This window comes from Tenrec ecaudatus, chromosome 7 (genome assembly GCF_050624435.1).
Source record: "Tenrec ecaudatus isolate mTenEca1 chromosome 7, mTenEca1.hap1, whole genome shotgun sequence".
NCBI classification, from domain to species: Eukaryota; Metazoa; Chordata; class Mammalia; order Afrosoricida; family Tenrecidae; genus Tenrec; species Tenrec ecaudatus.
In genome coordinates, this window is record NC_134536.1 from 40,009,463 (window position 1) to 40,028,846 (window position 19,384).

Sequence of the window (19,384 nt, forward strand, 5' to 3'; positions counted from 1 at the left end):
TTATATGTAGTAAAACAAAGAATTTTCTAAGAAGTGTTTTGAGTGAATGAGGTTAGCTTCTAGTCACCAACTGCCAAACCAAGTGTTCCTGTTAGCAGCTCCGGGAATTACCACATGGTGAGCTGACAAGACATGGCTTTGCTGATGACTGCCTCCTAACTTATGTCAGTTGAAATAGCTTTAACTTTACAGCAACAGGGTGTCTGCCTTTTTCCAATCCTTTATTCACCAGCTCTCACCTACCTGCTGTCCCTCACAATGCCCTATCCCCTATAGACTTGGAGCACACATGCATGCGTGCTGCGAATATCAGCAACAGCAAAGATAATAAATGAACACTACGAGGTCAATACCCAGTCCCAATAACAGGTGGGTTACAAATGTGCTGCTCACCACAAGGTTAGTAGTTTGAAGCCATTGGCTGTTGTTCCTCAGGAGAAAGACGAGGCTTTCTACTCCTGTAGAGATTCTAGTCTCAGAACCCAGAGACGGTCCACTCTGTCCTGTAGTGTCACTGTGAGCTGGGATTGAAAGGATGGCAGGGAAGCCTAGTGGGTTTTTTTGGGGTAGCCAATACTAATTTCATATAACATATGTTTCCACAGAAGACATTGCGATGTATAATTCCTTGAGATACGATTTGTTACATATCATATAAATGAGGCTATGGAGCTCTATTTAAAACTTTAGAAATCTTTTTCTAGACTATAATTTTGGCTATGTATCACGATGCACTGTCTTTATTTCAGAGAAAGGTGCTAATTTATACACAGCCTCGTTTGCAAACAAAACAATAAAATGCTATTTATTTTAATGGCTTCTTTCCCAGCCTAATAAAACCACAGAGTTTTGGAGACTTTAAATGATTGGTGAGATTCACTATGGTTATTTTAAAGTAAGAACATTGAGTATTATGTGATCTGATTTTATAGGCGTTCTGCGCAGTCATTAAGGAAAATACAGTGGGCACTCATTCCTGTACTAGCTGAATGTTAAGTAAGGGTTTAGCAATATATAGACATGGATCAATGTTGCCACTTAATGTAAAAAATGAAGCCATGCCCATAAAGAAGGTAAAAATAGAGGGAACTACTTTTCAAAAGGGAAACGACTCTTCATTCAAACGTTGGAAGCCTGTGAAATCCCTTCTGCTACTGTTGTAAAACACCAGCAGGTCATCTTCGTCCCATCTAGTGCCCAAAAGTAGAAATGGGACACCCCAAAATGGGCTGCGTTGGCAGAGTGGTGGCAACAAGGGGCCTACACAAATGAACAACTGCAAGGCTGAAGCAGCCCTGGGCGCAGTACTCCATTCTGGTACACTGGGTTTCTCTGTGAACTGGGGCTCCTAGAAGGTATGTAACTGCAACAAAGGTGAAAGATTTGGCAAGAAGTTAGTCTCTGGACCTCTCAGCTTCTTTGTTTTAGATTGTGTGTCAAGACAGAAGCCCATGAAATCCCGCCCCGAACCCTGTCCCCAGCTCTCACAGGTGTGAATTATTCATGAAAGCTGCTAAGATAAAAGCTATACTAGAGCGCTACATTTTTACAAAGGTCAGAAACAAAGAACTGATGCATGGAAAAAGTCTATTTATGACAGAATAATCAAGAAAGTAGGCAATCAGACTATCATTTTATGAAACTCCTAAGAGCGCAAGTGATTTTACTAAGCTCTCAGGATGAAAAGGAAACAATCTTTGTTTCCCCAGTGTCAGGGAATTAATTAAGTCACAAAACTAATGCACCCATTGGGCTCTGCAATTTTAGGCAGCAAGTCAAGAGCATTTCAAGAAAGTTACTTGAAGAATTGTCCCTGGGTAGTACAACGATAATGCACTCATCTGCTAACAGAAAGGTTGGTGCCTTCAAATCCATCCATAGACACCTCCAATTACCCTTAACACCCACAGAATCACAGTGGGTCAGAGCTCACCCAACAGCAAACGAAAAAACAAAGAGAAGAAAACCCCTAAAATCTCTTCGATTCAGTTGACAGTGGTCCGGACTCTATGAAGAAATACAAGATTCTTGGCCTTTCCCACTCCTTAAACCTAACGTGGGAACTCTCGGCTAACTGAGACCTCAGTACGCTATTCTCCTGGCTCCCTTTATGTGCCTTAAACTCTACACGGGGATTTCTCCTGTTTATCCCCAAATTCGTTCCCAGTCCTATTGCCCCAGGAACGGTTTCAGAGCTTGTGAAGTCACCTAGTTGGGCACTGAAGCCCTTCCCTTTCCATGGACAAAAGCCCCACGGAAACCAGGGGGGAGCTCTCTGTTCATGTCATATTTACTGTTTTCATAAACAATACCTTCTTCAGTCCTATGTGACATTTCCATAATGTTCCTCATTCGAATGAAGAAAAACGACCACAACTAAGCATGTAGTACCACAAATATACAAAGACACATTTTTCAAATACCCCTTATATAAAACCAGCATCCAATTCAGAGGGGGGAAAAAAGCCTCATATATTAAATTGAGGAAGATAACCCATCTGTAGTCTCAAATACATATCTAAGTAATTTTGTAGATAAAAATAATTATAGAATTCAAAGATCAAAGAATGAAATATTTAACAACACTGAAGAAATTTCACTGCATTTCAAATCTTTCAGTGTGCTTTAATTGTCTGTTGAGGAAAAGAATGCGCTGAATTATCTTTGTAACAATTGACAAAGTTTGCATGATTCATGTAAATAGTGAATCACTCAAGCACATTGCATCCTAAAAATAATTACATTTTGTACTCATCACAGTGTAAATCGGAGCAAAAATAGATCAAAGTTTTACTCCTTCTAAAAAAGAACCCCAAATCCTCTTCCCTAGGAATTTGGCATCCAAGTGAAATGACCGTGACAAATGTATCTGGAACTCTCCATTACTTCCCCATCCCCTAAATATCTTACTATCATTTAGGCGAACGTTTACATAAAAACTTAGGTTCCCCTACTATTTATGCATTTTCTTTTTTATTTGCTAGTTACTTTTATTTTTTTTCCTTTTTCATTCAATCTTTGTGTTTTTTTTAATTTATTTTTTATTTGTCTTCTTTTTGTTTCGTCTCCATCCAGTATTGTTGGTTTGCCTACCTATACAAGATAGGCAGGGGAAGCAAGCCTGAGGGGAAAGCAAACGGACCGACAGTTCTGGAGGGTCTTGGGGAGAGCAGGTGGTAGGGAAAGTGAGCGTGAGCAAACAACACCATAGACAGGGGAACAACTAGGGAATTCAAATCAACCACTAGGAGGACGCAGAGATCTAGGGGTGTTGGAGCAATAGCAATCTACCTGAGAAGAATTACTAAGAGGTAGAAGAAGGACAAGCATGATGGAGGAAGTTAAAAGGAAACAGAGAACAATCTAGGGAACACAGGTATGGATAGAGACATAAACATAGTGCATACATATAAAAACATATTAAATCATAAAAATAGAGGTCTTGGCCTATGTACATATGGCAATACATTGAGGTAATGGGCAGACTTTTGGTCTCTGCTCAGCCCTCTGTCAACGCAAGAACATTTAGTTCTAGCAACCTAGCATTTTGGGATGTTCATCCCAGCAGGATGGCTGAAGACAAAATGGGTACAGAAGAAAATGTGGTGAAGAAAGCTGATGGTACCCAGCTATCAAAAGACATAGTGTCTGGGGTCTTAAAAGCTTGAAGTTAAACAAGCGGCCATCTAGCAGAGAAGCAACAAGCCCACACAGAAACACACCAGCCTGTGAGATCATGAGGTGTTCACGGGATCAGGTAACAGGCACCAGAAGACTCAAAACAAACAAACAAACAAATATATTGTTGAGAATGAGAGGCACGGAGCAGAGACCCTAAACCCATCTGTACACATTGGGACATCCCCTCACAGAAGGGTCAAAAGGAAGGGATGAGTCAACCCGGGAGTAGAATAGCTCCGATGAAACACAATTTTCCTCGTAAACAATATTCCTCTGGTTCCTTGAGATTTCCTCACCGCCAATTATCATGACCACAGTACTGCCTTTTACTTCGGGCTAGACTGGAACATGTACACTGGTACAGATAAGAGCTCACGGCATGCTGAATCCCAGTCAGATAAACCCCTCAGGAACAGAAATGGTAGTATGATATCAGGAGGGTAGGGGCAAGGTGGGGAGAGGAGGGAGGACAGGAGAACTGATCACAATGATTGACATGAAACCACACCCCCACCCAGAGGGGGAGAATAAGAAAACTGTGGGGGAAGGGTGACAGCGGTGGTATAAGATATGAAAATAAGAATTTATACCTTATCAAGAGGTTATGAGGGTGGAAGCGTGAGAGGGACAAAAGAGGAACTGATACCAAAGGCTCAAATATAAATGTTTAGAAAATACTGATGGCAACGTATGTACAAATATACTTGATACAACTGATGTATGGACTGTTATAAGAACTGTAGCAGCCCCAATAATCTCTTTAAAAAGCTTTGTCAAAAGGTAATTAGGTTACCGTAAAGGAATGATCCACAAACTGTTCATACATTGGCTACGATTTTCACAATGTGTCAGCACTCTCATTCTTTCAATTCTGTTTGTTCTGTTTGCATTGATCTAGCTTCCCCTTCCTGCTTGCTCTCTGCTTTTGGGTGAATGTCGACAATTTGGTCTATGTAGTTCATTTTTTAGGGAGCATATTACTCATGGACGATACTTGTTATTTTAGAACCCAATCTATTATTTCACTGTTACCTAACCTCTAGGAGTAGATTCTATTCCAATTGCAAAGGGTATCTTGTGGTGATCCTCTTGGGGATCCCTCTAATCCAGTGGTTCTCAACCTTCCTAATGCCATGACCCTTTAATTACAGTTCCTTGTGTTGTGGTGACCCCCCCCCAACTGTAAAATTATTTTCGTTGCTACTTCATAATTGTAATTTTGCTACTGTTAGGAATCAGGCGACACCTGTAAAAGGGTCGTTCAAGCCCCAAAGGGGTCGCGACCCACAGGTTGTGAACTCCTGCTCTAGTCCTTATCAGTCCAATACACTGGGCCTATTTAGAAATTTAAATATTATTCTATATTACTTCCCCATTCTATCCAAGAGCTCCTATTATATCCCTTGTCAGAATGGTCAGTAGTAATAGCTGGGCGCCATCTATATGGGTTATAATTCCTGTGAACTAGTACCTTAAGTCATTCATTTCTTTTGCTTTGACTGAATAAAAATCAATAGTTACATCTTGGAGGACCACTCACAGCTTTTAAGACCTTAGGTTCATGAAGTAAAATGAAAAACACTTTCATGATCGGTGTTCTGCCAACTGACGAAGCAAGTCCCACAGAAGTGTGGTCTTTTAACCCAGCAACCCCTCCTGTTAGGTGGCTGGATATTTCCAGGAAGTCTTCGCAACTGTGCCCCCAGCCATATTTTTTTCAGAGAAATATACAGTCAAATACACAATTTATTGTTTTGAAACACTAATAGTTATAAGACTACAAATATAACAATAACTCGTAACATGCACACATTCTATTTAAATCAGTAAAAGAAAAGTGGTCTTCCCCAAGAGATTCAGAACTTTAAAAGCAAAAGGCTTAGTTATTTTACAATGTTCTAGTTATTGTATTAGCATCACCTATTTCAGGAAACACTGGATCCTAATCACTGTCTCAGTATAAGTCATCATCAAAATACATAACACACAACACTAGACTCATGCTTGATTAGTAGTAGTTTTACATTATTTCTAAATTTCAAACATTTTCACCCACTCAAGTTACATATAGATAATTTCAAATGAAACAAAGCCTACCAAATTTCAGGAAATAAAAGACACAAAAGAAAATGGTAAAATAACACCACACAATAATCAATCAGAAACCCAGAGTGTGCCAAAAATATAGAAAAAAATGGCCCAACTTTCTCAATGAAAATGGAAGGAAGAGAGGGATAACATAGGCAGGACTTACAAAGAGAATGTAAAAGACACGTCAACCTGCTGTGCGTCTTTACAACACAGGTGCCACAATGGGGGAATTGATTTGAACTTGAAGCAATGAAAATACATTAAAAGAAAAAAAATGCCTAAATATGATAATAACATTGTAGCTATATTTAAACAACAGAAAACTATTTTTTATATTTAGGTCATAAAATGGTGTCTAGGACTTATTTCTGGACACTTGTAGAGCTGAGATTTAAGGTGTGGGACACAGTGGAAACAAGACTAGGCATAAGGCATCATCGTTAATGCTACCATGTGAGGACCACGCTACTATTCTTGCTACTTTTCTATGGGAGGGTTTCCAAAAGTTTGTGGGAAAATTCCATTATTTTTTAATTCCATTTTTCCAAGCTTTCTGAAGTCCCGCTAACCCATATATGCCTGAAATAGTCTATTTCATACAAATCCCTTATGACAAACTAAATAAAAAAGCTTCATATGTAAGCAAGACACTGCTTCATATTAAGAATAAAACAGAAGGCCTCACACTTTCCAATTTCACGCAGTCAAAACAGCCTGGTACTAGTACAATGACAGCTACATAGACAACAGCACACAACAGTGAACCCAGGAATAAATCCACCCACCTACAGATAACTGATTTTGACAAGGGTTGAAACCCATTAAATGGGTATCTTTTTAACAAATATCATTGGTAAAATCGAATTTCCATTTGTAAAAGAATGAAACAGGGCCCATACCTCACAGACCAAAACTCTGGATGGATTCAAGACCTAAATGTTAACCATAGAACTATAAATATAATTAACGAGAAGATACAGACTAACTTAATGGTCCCCGGTACATAGCATAAACACATTATCAGACATAATGGAAACACAAGAAATGTATGGGCACCCAAAGACTTCATCACAAAAGTAAAAAGAGAATCTCCAAACTGGGAGATTTTTGGCAATGATGCATCAGACAAGGACCTAATCTCAAAAATCTACAGAAAACTGAAACACTTCAAGAAGAAAAAAATTAATAGTTCAAATAAAACTGGGTAAAAGACATGAAGAGACAGTTCAGCAAGGAAAATAGATCTATACGGCCAACAATTATCTGGCAAAATGCTCTCGATCATTAGTCAACCCAGAGGTGCAAATGAAAAACAACAACGAGGTACCACCTTATATTGGCATTGATAGCAGAGTTAACGAAACCAAACCCCCGAGAAAACCACCAATGATAGCGGGGCTGCGGAGCATGGGAACCCTCCTAGACTGCAGTGGGACAGTAAACCTGTAGAGGGCAGTGTGGCGAGTCCTCAACCCCCTGGGAATAGACATACCACACAACTCGGCACTCCTGTCACAGGATACATATACCTAAAATTGACAACTGTCAACACGATATATACAGACCCATGTTCATGAAAGCACGATTCACACTAAGACAATGGAAATGACCTCAATGCCCATCAGTGGAACAAGAGATAGCCTGAACACCCAGGGTTTGGAATGGAATTGTAGGGCCTTACGGAGAGTGAAGATAATCAATTGCAAAAGGACAAATATTGTATGAGACCATTATTATAAAGAAAAAAATCATGATAAATATCTCTCATACCACAAGAAATCAGACATTGATGGTTACCAGGAGTGGGAGGGGAAGAGAGATCTAGGAAGCATTAGGCTAGAAGTTAAAGGTGTTAACTTGGGTGAAGGGGAAGACAGTATTCTTCAAGAGGGCAAAGACTCGGGTGTAGGGGAAGAGGTGAAGGGGCAGGGCAAGCTATTGGGAAGTCTGATAAGTTGTCTAAATTGTTGAAAACAAAAGTGATGATTTGAAGTGTAGACCTTCCCTATTTCACAAAATGTTTAGTTTTTCTAAAAGACCTCCTCCTATGAAACAAATAGCTTCACACAAAGAAGCTCAGAAGAAATACACAAAATGCTCTAAAATATGTGACTCGGTAAGACATAATATTGAGACTTACTTGTCAATAGTTTTTGTAAAATTGTGTAAAAGCATGTACAACATATAATATGAAATATTGAGCTATCTGGAGAGTAAATGGCTTTCAATATCTCTCCTTGCTAAAGCAATACAAGCAAAATTCATGAATATCTAAGAATTAAATTTTAGAAGTTAAGACAATTATGATGGGTATACTCAATATTCAAATACATTCACACCAAACATCAAGGTCAAGAAACAAGCTTCCCTGAAACTTGAGAATATTCATTTGAATTATGTTCCCCTGATACTATAACCTTAGCCACATTTTATAAAGATCTTTGGTACTTTTCTGCAATACTGTCTCACAGCACTGTTCTCTAAAGTGCCTGCCTTTCAACAGGAACCTAAATATAGTGATCACCGAGCATGAATTACAAAGAAAGACCATTATTTCAAATGCTTAATCACAGAAGGGCTTTAATTAGGATAATTATTTCACAATTACATAGCTTTATAAACATTACCCCTGTAACTTTTGTAGTATATCCAGAACCTGAAATGACTAAACAGCATCTGTATATATTAATAATAAATTGGTTACTAGGCAAAATATTATGAACTCTCCCCCCACTCAAAAAAACAAAAAAAAAACAACCCAATGGCCATCAAGACAATTCCAACTCATACAGACCCTAGAGGACTGAGTCGAATTGTCCCTGTGGGTTTCTGAGACTGTAAATCTTTATAGTAGTAGTAAGCCTTATCTTTTGCCCACAGAGGGTAATGGTTTTGAGCTGCTGAACCTTGTGGTTAGCAGTGCAACATGTGAGCCCACTCCAACGAACTTAGAATGCTTTCCTAGACCGTGATATCAGATGCCCTAAATGAGGGTCTAAGTGTGAGTGGATGTGCCTGGATGTATCTCAGGAATGTAGGGTGCACAGGAATTAATTCTTACACCTAGAAGAAGCCAATTAATTACACAGCATCAAGTTGACGTGAAACAGACTACGTAAGAGATGCATGCCATGTGGATCGAATATTGGCTTCAGTGTTTCCGTCTTAACTCCTAGTTCTTTTTGTGTATTACAAGCTTGCAAATGGCCATCCAAAGTACAAAGATCAGATTCTATATGCTTGCAGCATCAGAGGAAGTAGGGTCAGGGGTCAGAGGAGGAACTGGAATTGTGCCTAACGGTCGTCATGAACAACTGCTGCCTTGGGTATGACAGCACAAAAATTGGATGGTCCCAGGCTAAAAGGTTTGATAAAATCTTATACAGAAGAATCCTAGAAGGAGGAAAATACATAAAAGAATTTCAAATCCTCATGAAATTCAGTTTTTCTGGGGCCACCAAGGTGGAATGACCCGTGGAACCACGCCTATAATATAATCTTTAAAACTTTACCAAAACCTACACCCTGAAGCCATGCTCAAACATTGACATTTCATGTATGAACCATCAATGATATCCATAGTTTATTATGACTCTCATGATGAATGGGTTTGCAAAGACAACAAAACACAGAGAAGCATGTTTCTGGTGTTCTGCTTTTGAGAATGTTCCATCCAAAAGTCAGTAGCGATACCCTTAGTTCCACATCCTTTTCTGAGTCTGTTGTGATTTATTGTGACTCGCCATAGATGTACTGCTGAATGATGTCGTTGCTGCAGATAATTCAAAATGTGATATTAATGATATCCTTTGGCAATTTTCCCATTCCACTGAATCATCTTTCTTTGGAATGGGCAAAAATAAAGTTTTCCAATTTGTTGTCCAGGTAGCTAGTTTCCAAATTTCTTGGCAAAGACATTCATGAGGTCTTCCAATGTTGTATCCATTTGTTGAAGTATCTCAACAGGTATTTTGCTAATTCCTGGAGCCTTGTTGTTCACCAATGTCTTCATTGCGGCTTATACTTCTTCCTCAGTTCCATCAATTCTTGATCATATGCCACTTCTATGACAGTTAAAGCCGCTGACCAAGTCTTTTTGGTACAGTGTCTGTACTCCTTCCACCTTGTTGTAATGTTCTCTGTATCATTCAATATTTGGCCCACAGGATTCTTCAATATTGAAATTCCAGACTTGACTATTTTCCTCAGTTTATTCAGCTTGAGAAATGCTAAGCATGGTTTTCCTTTTTGGTTGTCTGACTCCAGGTCCTTTCACATTTCACTATACACTTCTTAAGCCCCTGTGTTAGTCAGGGTGCACTAGAGAAACAATTCATAGACACTCATGTGTGTATGAATTGTATATCAAAGAACATCCCATCCCAGATCAAGTTCATATGTCTGATATTAGCCCATGTCTGATACCAGTCTGTAAATTCCTCTTCAGACTCATACAACACATGCAATGACGCTGAGTACAGGAGATCGTTGGCCAGTCTTGTGGATCCAGTGGTGGTGGAAGCATCTTAGCACTGGCTTGGGGCTCTACGGGGCTCCTCCAGCTCCGAGGCTTTCCTCCCATCAGTGTATCTACATGTGTCTTGTCATCAGGAATGTCAATGCAGAGATTGAGTGTGTCCCATCTCCAGTGAGCTGTGTATCTCCATCACACCTCCAAATAAGGTCATCAAGTTGTGACCTGATTGACAGGCCAGGCTCAATCCTTTCCTCAAGTCAAGAGATTAACATATATACTCGAGTATAAGTCAACCCCAATACCAGCCAGGCACTCAATTTTACCACAAAAACGGCATAAAAAATGTGCTGAAAAACTTGGCTTATACACGAGTATATAAGGTATGTAATTGCCACACCCCTTCTGAAAATTGTTGAACATACTTTCTTCATCATTTCTTTCACTCACTTTAACTGCTCTTCATTCAAAAGGAAGTTTCAAAGCCTCTTCTGATATTCAATACGGTCTTTTCTCCCATTCCTGTTTTTTTTCATGACCTTGTGGCTTTCTTCATGTATGATGTCCTTGTTACTACCCCAACACCTTTTATTGTCTTTGGTCATTAGTGCTCCCTTCCAATGCATCAAATCCATTCAAAGTAGTATTTCAGCTCTTCTGGACTTGAACCTGATTCTGAGCAATTGATGGCCACCAGCTCCTAACCTTTTCCTGGCAGGTGATACTGAACTTCTCGTGCATGTTATCGCTACAAACTTGAATACTGTTTATTGCGGCAGGAAAGTCTACATGAATAGTTGTCATACGTGCTGTCAAGGAAGACAGCCAGGCCTTAGTTGCTAGTTTGTCTTGGTTGGAAGCTCTCCTAAGTCCTGTCCACTATGGTGCTTGTAAGACTGATGACCTAGTTTCAAGCCTCAGAGCAACAAGCAGGCCGCCATGCTATAAACAAACTGACAGATCAGTAGCAGGAGTCAAACAGTACTTTATTTGGGTAATGAATGTCTGCCTTGAACACTGTGCTCTTGAAGTAATTATCTGCATGTGATCAACTTAACAGCAACCTGAAGGCTAGAAGAGACTCTTAGGGGGCAGTGAGTTTATCTTCACAGTGGTGGAATGATTCGGAAAAGCAGTGAGAATGGCTATACTGCTTAAGGAAAATAATCCATGTCACTTAAATGTACACACAGAATTAAGTTTAATTTGTGGTATTTTACCCTTTCTTCAGAGAGAGAGAGAGAGAGAGACAAAGAAGCATATGCTGTATGGAATAGGTAAGAATTTAAATATCTGGACTCGACAAAGATAACTGCTTTTACATAAACATTACACATAAACATTAAACACTGTATAAACATTAAATCTAAAAAGTGTACACCAACAGAAAACGCCTTACCAGTAGTCATAGCTCTCATCCCAGTTGTCAAAATGCACCAGGAAGCGATTGTCCACCATATCTGTTACCGTAGCAACACAGATGAATGCAGGGTTCTTTTTGTCTACAGCTTCCAGCTTCATGCCAACTCGAAAGCCTGAAGGGATCACTGTCTACAGAAACACACAGATTTCATTAGAGGTCAGCACACACTGTAACAGCAAGCTCTCCACCCGCTCAGCACCTCCTGCTCAAAGGCCCACATCCATTACGGTGTTCAGATGACTTAGAAACCATGTGCCAATTTCACAGTATGGTTGCTTTCCAACAAGCAACAATAAAACAATTTTGTAATGTCCTACCACTATACCCACTTAACTATCTAAGCTCCCAACTAAAGCATTTACAACCTCACAGAGTTTAAAATAATTAATTTTAGCTTGTGCTTTGATAGCATAGAAGGAAAATAATTCTAGTTAGGCAAGTTTTATTCACCATGAAGTTCACTTTTTCTCCTTCATTTCCTTAACCATCTATCAACCACAAATTTATTTCGCACAAGGCAGGCACTTATTCACATGGAAAATGTGCATGCGCCAGTAGTACAATTAATTCCCCTTCTGAAAAGACGTCTCAAGAGAGAGCTCCACAGAAAGGTCATCGTCATAGAGGAAAGGCTGCCGCTTCTTTGAATTCAACTCTCCCTCAATACTACCTGTACTGCTTCTGAGCCCTGGTGTGCAGTGGGCTGGGTTTCTGTTTTGCGGGAGAAAGACGAGGCTGTCTACTTTCATAAAGATTTAAAATCATGGAACCCCAAGGAGGTGGTTCTACTCCGTACAGGAGTGCCGTGAGTCAGAATTCACTCAAAGGCAGTGAGTTCGAGTATTTTGTTTTGCATACTTCTGTTTCGCCACAACAACAAAACAAGTACACAAAAAACTGGCTATGAATACATATAGACAATCAACTAAAATAACCTGTACTTAAAAAGATCAAACCTCAGACTCACTGCCATGAAGTCAATCCCGACGCCCAGGAGTAGAAAGCCTTATTTTTCTCCTGGCTGGAGGTTTCTAACAAGTGGTCTTGCAGTTAGCAGCCCGTTGCTTAACCCACTGTGCCACCAGAGCTCTTAAAACCACCTGTATAGATCAAGAAACCCACTCAGTCTCAGTCATCTGGGACTTGGAACTAAAACAATAAAAGTTCAGCAAGAGTCTATGAGGTGTAATAAAATTTAAATTTTCCTCTATGATTTGTGGGGAAAAAAATTCTAATCTCAGTAACTAAAGATTTTGATTTTGCTAATCATAATTTATCATCCATGTCTACCCTTCTTTGAAAAAAAAAACAAACCAAAAACTGTGTTCAGATTAAAGTGTACAGACACTATTCTATCTCAAGCAAACAGATGTTATGTTTATCAACTGTATTATAGTTGTAATTGCATAATTTCAGATAAGCATACTTATCTGGAAATGTCAGCCCTAACAGAAGAAGCAGACACAAAAATCTATATGTATAACTCTTACAATTATTTTTCAGGCTTCTAACCAACCGTATCTGTATGCTTAGCAGTAGACCAAACCAAACCTATTGTTGTTAATTCCAACTCACAGCAGTCCTGTAAGACTGAGTGGAACTGTGCTATGGGATTTTGAAACAGAAGCATCTAGAAAGAGGAAAATTAACTGCCTCTTAGATATCAAACCCACAGCCCATAATTAATGTCCAACACACAGACTTTAAGAAGGCAGCTCAGCGTCTGAGGGTCACATTGAGCTGCCTGCGATTTGAGGGCGCGCTTTAGGAGTCACCACCATGGCAGAAGACATCAAGGCCAAAATCAAGAACTACCGAACTGCGCCTTTTGACAGCCGCTTCCCCAACCAGAACCAAACCAGGAACTGCTGGCAGAACTACTTGGACTTCCACCGCTGTGAGAAGGCGATGAATGCCAAAGGGGGCGACGTCTCCGTGTGTCAGTGGTATCAGCGCATGTACAAGTCCCTCTGCCCCATTTCCTGGGTGACCGCCTGGGATGACCGCCGGGCAGAAGGCACATTTCCTGGGAAGATCTGAACTGGCCTCACTTCTCTCCTGGGATCCTGACTCCTGACTTCCCTACTAATAAAACCTCATTGAACACGTGTGAAAAAAAAAAAAGAAGAAGGCAGCTCAGGACGAGTCTTCAAATCTGGATAGAACTCACGACCAGACAACTTTTAGGAGACTTGGGGCAGCGACAGGAGACCGCTGTGTCTCCACCTAAGTGACCTTCCTGCTGGGGTGAAATCAGCAGAGAAGACTGACTGGCAACTCAGTACATGTATTCCAGAAACTAAGCTATCTTCTCAATTAAAGCATTTAAAAATAATAATCTGGCACATTATCACCATTTGTTCCTAAAATCAAAGTGCACAAGGTCACACAGATGTCTTCAGTGACCTAATTCAACTTGGTTTTGGGTCAGTTGATCAGATGTTTGGACTGCTGGACTGACAGCCTCACAACAACTGTTAACATCGCTCCTCCTGTGAAGAGTACTAGGAGTGAGAGGGATGGGGATGCCCTTCGGAGGGAACCACTTAGTGACCACGAGTGGTCCCTTCCACCCTCCACTCCCTGCTACTTGACTGATACATGTGCTCAGTCTCGAGGCAAGGTGGCAATGCCAGGTATACGATGTCCACTCTGCTCCTCTAAGGGCAAGGCTGGTTCCTTCAGGAGGGCACGTTTGCCATGGTCTACAAGTTTCCAGGTCTTACTGTAGGGACCATGGCGGGAAAGAGGCAGTTAATTTCTTATAGACTCTTGGGGTCAGAACCTAGGAACTTATTTCTCTGTAAATACAGGCTATGTCTTCTAACCCAACCCTTATGAATTAAATAGGTATTTTGGTTTTGCATCTATTTGTTTTAATTTTCTTTCCAGGTAAAGCTTGAGGAGAAGTGTAACTTACTGGGTCCCTTCAGAGATGCTAAAATAAGAATATGTAATGAAAAGAAGAAAAATAGCCCAAGGACAGGAAATAAACACATAAGCAGACCTTCCTTCTGTTATATTGCAATATAAAGCTACAAACTAAAGGTCTCCAGCGTCATCCTAGGCGTAAATCTAAGCAGGTCTACATACATTTCACAGTGTGAATCACATTTGAAAAGTGCCATTCAATAAACGACAGTAACCGTAAGACATCCCAGAAAATTTAATTTTTATGCACCTCCTTGTAAATTAGACCTGCTTTTCTATTGTGCTACCCCCCACCACCCAATGAAAAATAAAACCATGATATAGTTAGAGAAAAATATTTATTCACGCAGGTTTCCTATCAATTTCCAAGTGTAATGAAGGTAAGACTACGCTACTTACCAAAGCCTTAACATGGAGCTAAGCTCCTTGCTTTGCATGTAACTTATCCTATAAAGCACTTGGAAGTTACCTTGTTTGAAAGGAAGGGTCTATTGCATGCACTTACTATGTTCTGATTTTCAAATAACGACTTGGGAGCAGCTTGAGCTTTGCATGTCTTCAGATAGGTTTGCCAATTAAATTCATCTTCCTTATATCCTAGAGCAGGTACACAGCGACAGACTTAGTGAAATAGCAAAGCATTTTTCACTCCTACGTGTTATCTGTAGCTCCTACATCTCCATCCCCAAATAAAGGCACTGAGTGTTAAAAAAATTTACATAATCAGTCTAACTTATTATTTAGGTTTGATTACATAGAGTGTTATATGCAAGCTGTACTTATTTTTAAGAAATTGCTTTTTCAATTCTGAATGAAAAATAATAAATAGGGAGAAAAGCATATACGTACTATAGTTGCCTTGTTTTTGTTTCAAGGTGTTTTTATCAGTATTTAGGTGGAATTCCTCAGAAGTAAACTAATAAATGAGAGGAGTTACATTCTTTATTTTCCCACTATGCGGTTCAATTTTGAGAGGATATCTTATATAGGAACAAGCAGGATTAAAAAATAAAAGGAGCAAGAAAAATACAATCTTCTTTGCTTCCCACTGTGAAAACAGCTAAGCAAGGATTGTGAAGTAAGCACATTAGCAATTTACAACAGAAGAAAACCCTTGCCTTAATTTTCAGAATTTCATTAAGGCCAATATTTCGTAATAAAAAGAATTTAATCGTCTTATAAGAACAGTCATAATTCATCATATGAGACTTAAGATTTATATTAAGATTCACAACTTTCCTTTGTCTCTCTAGCTTCTCCTTTGTGTTTTGTGGAATCCTTTGGCCCTCTGGAAACACTATTCTGACATGAATTTTTCACTTACGGACCAAAGGATAGATACGCCATTAAAACGACACTACAAAAACCTAAAACTAAGAGTCATATTGAAATCAACTTGACATTAGTTCCTACAAGATAAACACTTTATTATAATGGCTTCAACATAATGTTTTTATTCATTCACATTTAAGAACCAAACTAGTAAAACTAGATTTTTTTACATCAAGAAAATGCCATATATTCTAGTTAAAAATGAATAATTAGGATAGTATTATAAACATTAGTGATGGACTGAAAGAGATAGGATCAGTAATTCAGTCAATCTGTAGTTTGAACCTGTATGTAAACATGAAACAGGAAAAATCATTGACAAACTGTGATAAAATGGATCATAAGAAAAAGTAGTCATTGTGATTGAACAATGGAATTATATGATGTATGTATTAACTCCCAATTATTAATATTTTTAAAGTGAGTCTCGTGTCACAATTTCCAATTTCATAAACATTGTGTTCTGAACATGATGCTTATCTAAAACTAAGACTGTTACATAAAATGAAGCCAACTTTCCCAATAGACATATATCTAAAAAAAGAAAAAGTAATTCTTCAACCTCAATCTGAATAAATTTTTAGTATTATAATCTCCTTTCCAAGATCCTAAATATTAAGGAGAGAAATTAAATGTATAACTTATGTTTTTCTATAGACTTAAATAACAGTAAATAAACTGTGTAAACTAAAAATAATGATTTTTAAAAATCTGTTTAAGGCTATATAAGGAAGAGCAAAAAATATCTCCAGTCAAATGCTGGAGCCCTGGTGATATAGTGGGCTAAGCAGTGGGGCTGGAAGGTGAAAGGTCAGCAACTCAAAGCCCCCCAATCCCTCACTCTTCAGGAAAAAGATGCCATTTCCCCTCCCAGAGATAGTTCTCTTGTAAGAACCCCACAGGGCAGTTCTACTCTGTCCTACTGGGTCGCTGTGAGTTGGAATCACTCCAATGGCAGTGAGCTTGGTTTTTGATTTTAATCAAATGCTATCTAGAATAAAAAGTAATTATCAACTAAAAGTTGTTATGTACATAAATATATAAAGTTTATTCTCATATATAAACATAGTTTTTTTAAAATTTCGTTCCCTTAAACTTTTGTTTCTATGTAAGAATAAACTTGAATTTGAGTCCATCTGAATTATCAACCAAATTCACTACCATATCAGGACGGCCTGTTAGGAGAGGTGTAACAGCCCCTGTGAGTCGCTGAGACCGTGACTCTTTATGGGAACAGAAAGCCCCATCTTCTCCTGCAGGGCTGCTGGGTCAACCTGCCGACCTTGCAGATCACAGCCCCCCACGTAACCACCACGCCACCAGGGCTGCACAGCCTGAAGTCTTTAAGAGCTTGAACTGAGAATGTAATTAAGTAAGTCTTTAATGAACTTTGTAAACTTAGTTAACTCACTAAATATAAGACAAAGGAAAATAACAGCACCTTTTGGTGGATGAAGTTTATGGCCAGTTTTCTCACACCACCCAGCCGGGTGGATATCCAGGGCATCTGCATTTACCCAGAAGTCATAGCAGTCAGAATACCCATCAAAGTGAAGCTTTATCCGGTATCCACAAACCTGTAACCAGTAAAGTAGGCTGGTAAGTTAAGCAAAACAAAACAAGTCGGAATTTTCATGTAAATCAAAAAGACAGCACACAGTATAAAATATGAATATAATGATTTCTAATTTATCAAGGGTTTATGATGGTGGGAGGAAATGAGGAGCTGAAACCAAGGGCTCAAGTGGAAAGAAAATGTTTTGAAAAGGACGATGGCAACATATGTACATATGTGCTTGACACAATGGATGTATGGACTGTTATAAGAGCTGTAAGAGCCCCAATAAAATGATAAAAAATACATATAATAATATATCAGGTATGACACACCCTATGTTAATCAAACCACCTGCCTACAAATAATAAAAGCAACCACCAAACCACAAAATCTAAAAGCAAATGCTATTATATTGAGAAGAGGAGAGCTACAGTGCCCTATCAACACCCTCCGCTCCATTAGGAACACAGAGACCCTGGGTGAAGAATGGTTTTCCCAGAGACGTGCCTGCCCTCTGTCCATTCCCTTTATTGAATTAGCTCATGTCACATGAAGGCGAGCCATCAGAGAAGCAGCCAGAGCAGCATACTCCAGACAGCAAGGCTCTCAAGTGGGTGCTCTGCTGGCCACTGTCTGAATGCCAGCTCTTTGTCCTTTAATAAACTCGGCACCTGGCAGTCTATTTGTCCAGACCGAGGCTGGAGCAGACATGGGGAGAGGCCAGCAGCATATCCCCTCCTCTCTACAAATAGCTGGGCTGGGAAAAAGAAACAAAGGGGGAGGGGCGGGGGAAGAAATAAGGACAGATCTCCCCAATCTCTTAGAAGGCTGAGCCTCTAAATCTCCCTTCCATGAGCCTCAATGCCAACAGAGCAGATGTGTTCTTTTGGCTACTTTCCAAAAGAACTGCTTGATGTTAAAAACACATACAAACAGAAAACAGGGGTAATCATGTTAAGATGACTCGATGAAGGAGGAGGGGCTAATGGTACAGGGACACGCCGCTGGATCACATGGAGTTTATGATAAGGGCCCACTGAGGACTGAGTCTTCCCTCAATGTTTCCGCTCTGGAGATCAAAACAAGAGCAGACAGCTCATTTGGATGGCTTTGTAAGCCATGGATTAAATAGTGGCCTAGACTAAGTCAAGATAAAATGTCAGACTTCACTTGCTATACCATTACAAGAAGGTATCCAAAGGTTTACAAATATTGATTTTAAGAATACCAAAATGGGGAGGTATAAATTTGTGAAGGGATCCCAAAATTAAAATGTCACAACAAAGCAAAACATAAATCTCACTGCCAATGAGTCAATGCCAACTCACAGAGACCCAGTCAAAAGCCTGTCTTTCTCCCCAGGAAGAGCTGGCGGTTTCAAACTGCAATGGAGTACAGCTCCATACGTAGCCACTACGTCACTGGGGCTCCTAAGGGAGCCTCAGCATCTGTAAAAACGGTTCTCATCGCTATTTTTTGTTTTAATTATGATTTGACAATGAGAACTGCCCTAACTGAATTAAGACATTTAGCTATAATGGGGTTGATTGGAACTCAATAATGCAGAGACCAAGTGCCAAACTTGGCCAACCAAGACAAATGTAGGTGTGGTTACTGTAAAAGACAACAGAGACACAGCAGTAATCAAAACAGAGCAACTTGCCTAGACTTCTGGCTCTGGCTACTTAGTCATGGTGTTCCCACAGTGAAACGACTAGGGAAATCTACTAAATATTTACTTAATCTATTCAAGAGGAAGAATTCTATTTCAAGTGAATGCCACTCTGATTGGAATGCCAGAAAGAGAGACACAGTCTCTCAAACCTTGAGCCAGTACAGAGCCACAACCCACTGAATGAAGGAGCGGGGCTGGGTCGCCCTGAGACAGGGCACC

At 39.6% G+C, this 19,384-nt stretch overlaps 2 protein-coding genes across 6 annotated transcripts in view; one reads left to right on the forward strand and one right to left on the reverse strand.

Moving 5' to 3' along the window:
- L3MBTL3 (L3MBTL histone methyl-lysine binding protein 3) overlaps window positions 1–19,384 on the reverse strand; it is a 134,232-nt gene that overhangs the window by 72,615 nt on the left and 42,233 nt on the right. For all 5 annotated transcript variants that reach the window (XM_075554562.1, XM_075554563.1, XM_075554565.1 and 2 more), the window contains 3 exons: window positions 17,374–17,509; window positions 15,106–15,197; window positions 11,646–11,797 (listed from right to left, as the gene is read on the reverse strand). In XM_075554562.1, the coding sequence (XP_075410677.1) occupies window positions 11,646–11,797; window positions 15,106–15,197; window positions 17,374–17,509 (380 nt within the window). The remainder of the gene's footprint in view (window positions 1–11,645; window positions 11,798–15,105; window positions 15,198–17,373; window positions 17,510–19,384) is intronic.
- On the forward strand, window positions 13,395–13,799 carry LOC142453334 (cytochrome c oxidase subunit 6B1-like). The gene has a single exon (XM_075554567.1). It carries the CDS (start codon window positions 13,449–13,451, stop codon window positions 13,707–13,709), a length of 261 nt encoding a protein of 86 aa, XP_075410682.1. The 5' UTR covers window positions 13,395–13,448; the 3' UTR covers window positions 13,710–13,799.

Coding starts and splice junctions, on each gene's coding strand:
- LOC142453334 (XM_075554567.1), top strand. CDS start 13,449: ATGGCAGAAGACATCAAGGCCAAAATCAAGAACTACCGAACTGCGCCT.